Source organism: Canis lupus, chromosome 26, assembly GCF_011100685.1.
Source record: "Canis lupus familiaris isolate Mischka breed German Shepherd chromosome 26, alternate assembly UU_Cfam_GSD_1.0, whole genome shotgun sequence".
Taxonomy (NCBI): domain Eukaryota; kingdom Metazoa; phylum Chordata; class Mammalia; order Carnivora; family Canidae; genus Canis; species Canis lupus.
The window spans coordinates 25,917,012-25,920,441 of record NC_049247.1 but is presented as its reverse complement, the minus strand read 5'-3'; the positions used below and the strand labels follow the sequence as shown (position 1 = coordinate 25,920,441).

Genomic DNA, 3,430 nt, shown 5'->3' with positions numbered 1-3,430 from the left:
CAGTGTCCCTGGAGCAGGTTCAGGGTTTTTACAGCATTTCAGGACCCCAAATCCCCCATTCCTAACCACAACCCTGATGTCAAAACTGAGGGTCAAGTCCACAGCTATGGTCCAGGAATTCCTCTTGGGCCTGGTTCTCACCCAGCATCCCCACAGCCTAGTGCCTCATACCTGGGATGCACTGAACCTTGGCCTGTCCTGAGAATAGGGGCCTGGGAGAGAAGAGGTTTATGCTCTGACAGTTGGAAGGGCAAAGTCCACCCTGAGTAGGACTTTCAAACTGCTGGGATGGTCCTTTTGTTGTAAACATTAAATTTATAAAAGTAGACGTTCTATGGGGAGAGAAAAGGACCACCATGACAACAGGATCTAATTTTTCTTTTATTTCTATATTTTTTATTGGAGTTCGATTTGCCAATGTATATCTTAACACCCAGTGCTCATCTCATCAAGTGTCCCCCTCAGTGTCCATCACCCAGTCACGTCCACCCCCCGCCCACCTACCTTTCCACCACCCTTGTTCATTTTCCAGACTTAGGAGTCTCTCATGTTCTGTCTCCCTCTCTGATATTTCCCACTCATTTTCCCTCCTGTCCCCTATAATCCTTTATAATATTTTATATTCCCCAAATGAATGAGACCATATGATGTTTGTCCTTCTCCAGTTGACTTCCTTCACTCAGCATAATACCCTCCAAGTCCCTCCACATCAAAGCAAAAGTTTGGGTGTTTGTTATTGCTAATGGCTGAGGAATATTCCATTGTATACATAGACCACAGCTTCTTTATCCATTCATCTTTCAATGGACACCAAGGCTAGTTTTTCAATTTGGATCACTAACAATATTTCTGTATCTATTTCTTCTCAGTTTTTATTTCTTCTGTGTCTTCAGAAAGGGGTAAATAGAAAACTAGGAGGAAGGATATTGTGATCCAGAATCTACTTCCAGTAAAATTAGTGTGTATTCAAGTTATCTTAAATTGGGAGACAAAGTCCAAGGCCATAGGCAGGCTGAGATGGTGCCCCACGTCTTCCTCTGTGTGTGTCCCTGTGACCAGGACCACTGTGCCAGATTGTACAGTAAGAGTCAGCCTTGTCCTCACGCTGAGCCCAGAGATGAGCAGAAGCCCTGCTTCGCGGAGGTGTCTTCAGATTCAGAGCAGGGCTGGGGACGTTGAGCCCTGGTGCTTATCTGAGTCTGAGTAGAATATCAGGAGATACTGGTGGAGCGGGGGCTCCTTGGCTTCTGTTGGAATCAGTATATGTAGCAGCGGCCAACAATGAAGCCACTGCTCATGGTTCATGTGAGTCTGGCTGTTATTCCTGGAGATGCAGAGGGAGGTGGGGGGGCAGCTGGGCCAGCCCTGGCTGGGACAGGGAAACTAGATACACGAACTCCCAGGAGGTGGGGCATTTTTGGTGGGAGTTTCCAGGGGAAAATAATATCAGGGAAGGTCCCCCAGAAGACAGATGATGTCCCTCCCTGGGCAGAAAGACAAGAACCGGAGGAGGAGAGGAGTCCAGGCCATGTTGACAAATCCCAAGAATGTAGCTGCGCTGTGTTAAGCTTGTCTATTTCTCCCTACAGTCTCCAGGTAATGACAGTGCTCTTTTTGCAAATTGTCACCCCTTCCAGTCTCTCTCAGACTCCACCTGGTAAGTGATTCAGAAAAACAAGGAACAGAGGATGCTGAAGGAAGGTACTGCTGAAAGTGGACATAGGAAGGGTGGAGGGAGCATCTGTGGGAACCCCTCAGGACCCTGCCCAGGAGCCTCTGCCAGGCTCTGAGGGAACCAGGCTGCTGGGTCTAACCAGGGGCACAGAGGGCAGCTCAGCCTCTGCCCAGCTCTGAGGCCAAGTGGGTTTTCCCCAGGTGTGATGGTCCCCCTGCAGGGCCCAGGGGATGCACAGTGCCCCCTGCTGATTACATGTCTCTTTCAGGGTCCTCAGGGTTCTCAGTGTCCTGAAGGTAACATCCAGAACTATGACCCCAGCACTCACCAGTGACCTGATGGACTGGGTGAAGCACGCTGCATGGTCTGCTGTAAAGAGCATGGATACAGGGTCTGTGATTTGAAAGCTTCCCACATGGAGGGAAGAGTTATCACAAAATAAGCACTTCTGTGAGAGAACTCGTCTTCTGGTTGAAGCTAAAGCAACAATGTTCCCAGCTGCAAAAAGAGCTGACATGTGCATCAGCAGAGCAGGGATGAGGCTGAAGGACCATGATAGCTTCACGACCTAAGAGCATTTCTTTTACTAGAAATCAGAAGATGGCAAGTGAATGTACACTTGCCTAAAACAACCTGTCCCTGATCCCAAGGACAAAACTTTCTCTTTCCTTTGACACACTCTGTGTACAATGGGCTACTCTGAGAGAATCTGAGGTCAGAGATGATGAAGAAAATGCCATTCCCAGGAGGTCCCCAAGATGAACCTGGGCTCAAGGCATCAACTGAAGAATCAGCAGAAATGCAGGGGGAGCCTAAGCAAGAAGTTGCTGGGGCGCTCACTCACTTTGCAGTTGGATAAGTAGGTTTTTGTCTCACTTCCCCACAGGCCTGGAGCACTGTGCCAGCATTGAGACTGCTGTCATATGATGAGCCGTAATAATCAGCCTCGTCCTCAGCCTGGAGCCGAGAGATGGTCAGGGTGGCTGTGCTGCCTGACTTGGAGCCAGAGAATTGATCAGGGACCCCCGAGGGACGGTTACTATTATCATAGATGACAGTTCTGGGGCCTGTTCCCGCGAGTGGTTGGTACCAGCCCACATAATAACTACTGATGTTGGAGCTGCTTCCAGTGCAGCAGATGGTGACCCTCAGGCCCAGGGACCCAGACACTGAGGCCGGCTGAGTCAGCACAGACTGGGCCCAGGAACCTGCAAGAAAGAGAGAAATAGACAGGGTGATGCTGGAATCTGGACCCCACATGTCCTCCCAGGGCCCCTTCCCTTGTCCCACATCCAGTCACCTGTCCAGTGAGTGAGGGTGAGGAGGAGAGGGGACCAGCCCATGGTGGAGGTCATCACGGATCCTGTCTTCAGTGGCCCCTCAGCTGAGAAGAGCCTCCCTTCATCTCTCCCTTCCCCTCTTCATCCTCTGAGAGAGGGCGGGGCTCTCCCATGCAAATGAGACCCCAGCTCTCTGACTCTCCCTGGCCCTGGGTCAGGTCCCTCTGTCTGAGGATGTCAGGGGGGTAGGCAGGGGAGGGACTGTTTGGGGCTGGGGTGTGGTTCGGTAGGTCCCAGCTGTGAGCCCTGAGCAGGGGCCACAGTCAGTGCCAGATGGTGTTCCCAGCTCTGATCAAACCTGACCCCTCATAAATATGCCTCAATCGCCTTCTGGCTTCCTGACACCACCTCACGCTGCATGACATGGGGATCAGTTGGCCATAGGACACAGGTCCTGTCTCCAGAGCTCTATCCA

General features: G+C 51.0%; 1 gene segment (V, D, J or C); it reads right to left on the bottom strand.

Moving 5' to 3' along the window:
• Nucleotides 1–595: 595 nt before the first annotated feature.
• On the bottom strand, nt 596–3,140 carry LOC119863955. The segment is given in 2 exon segments: nt 596–2,883; nt 2,976–3,140. Coding segments are annotated over 2 exon segments (423 nt in total).
• Nucleotides 3,141–3,430: the final 290 nt, after the last annotated feature.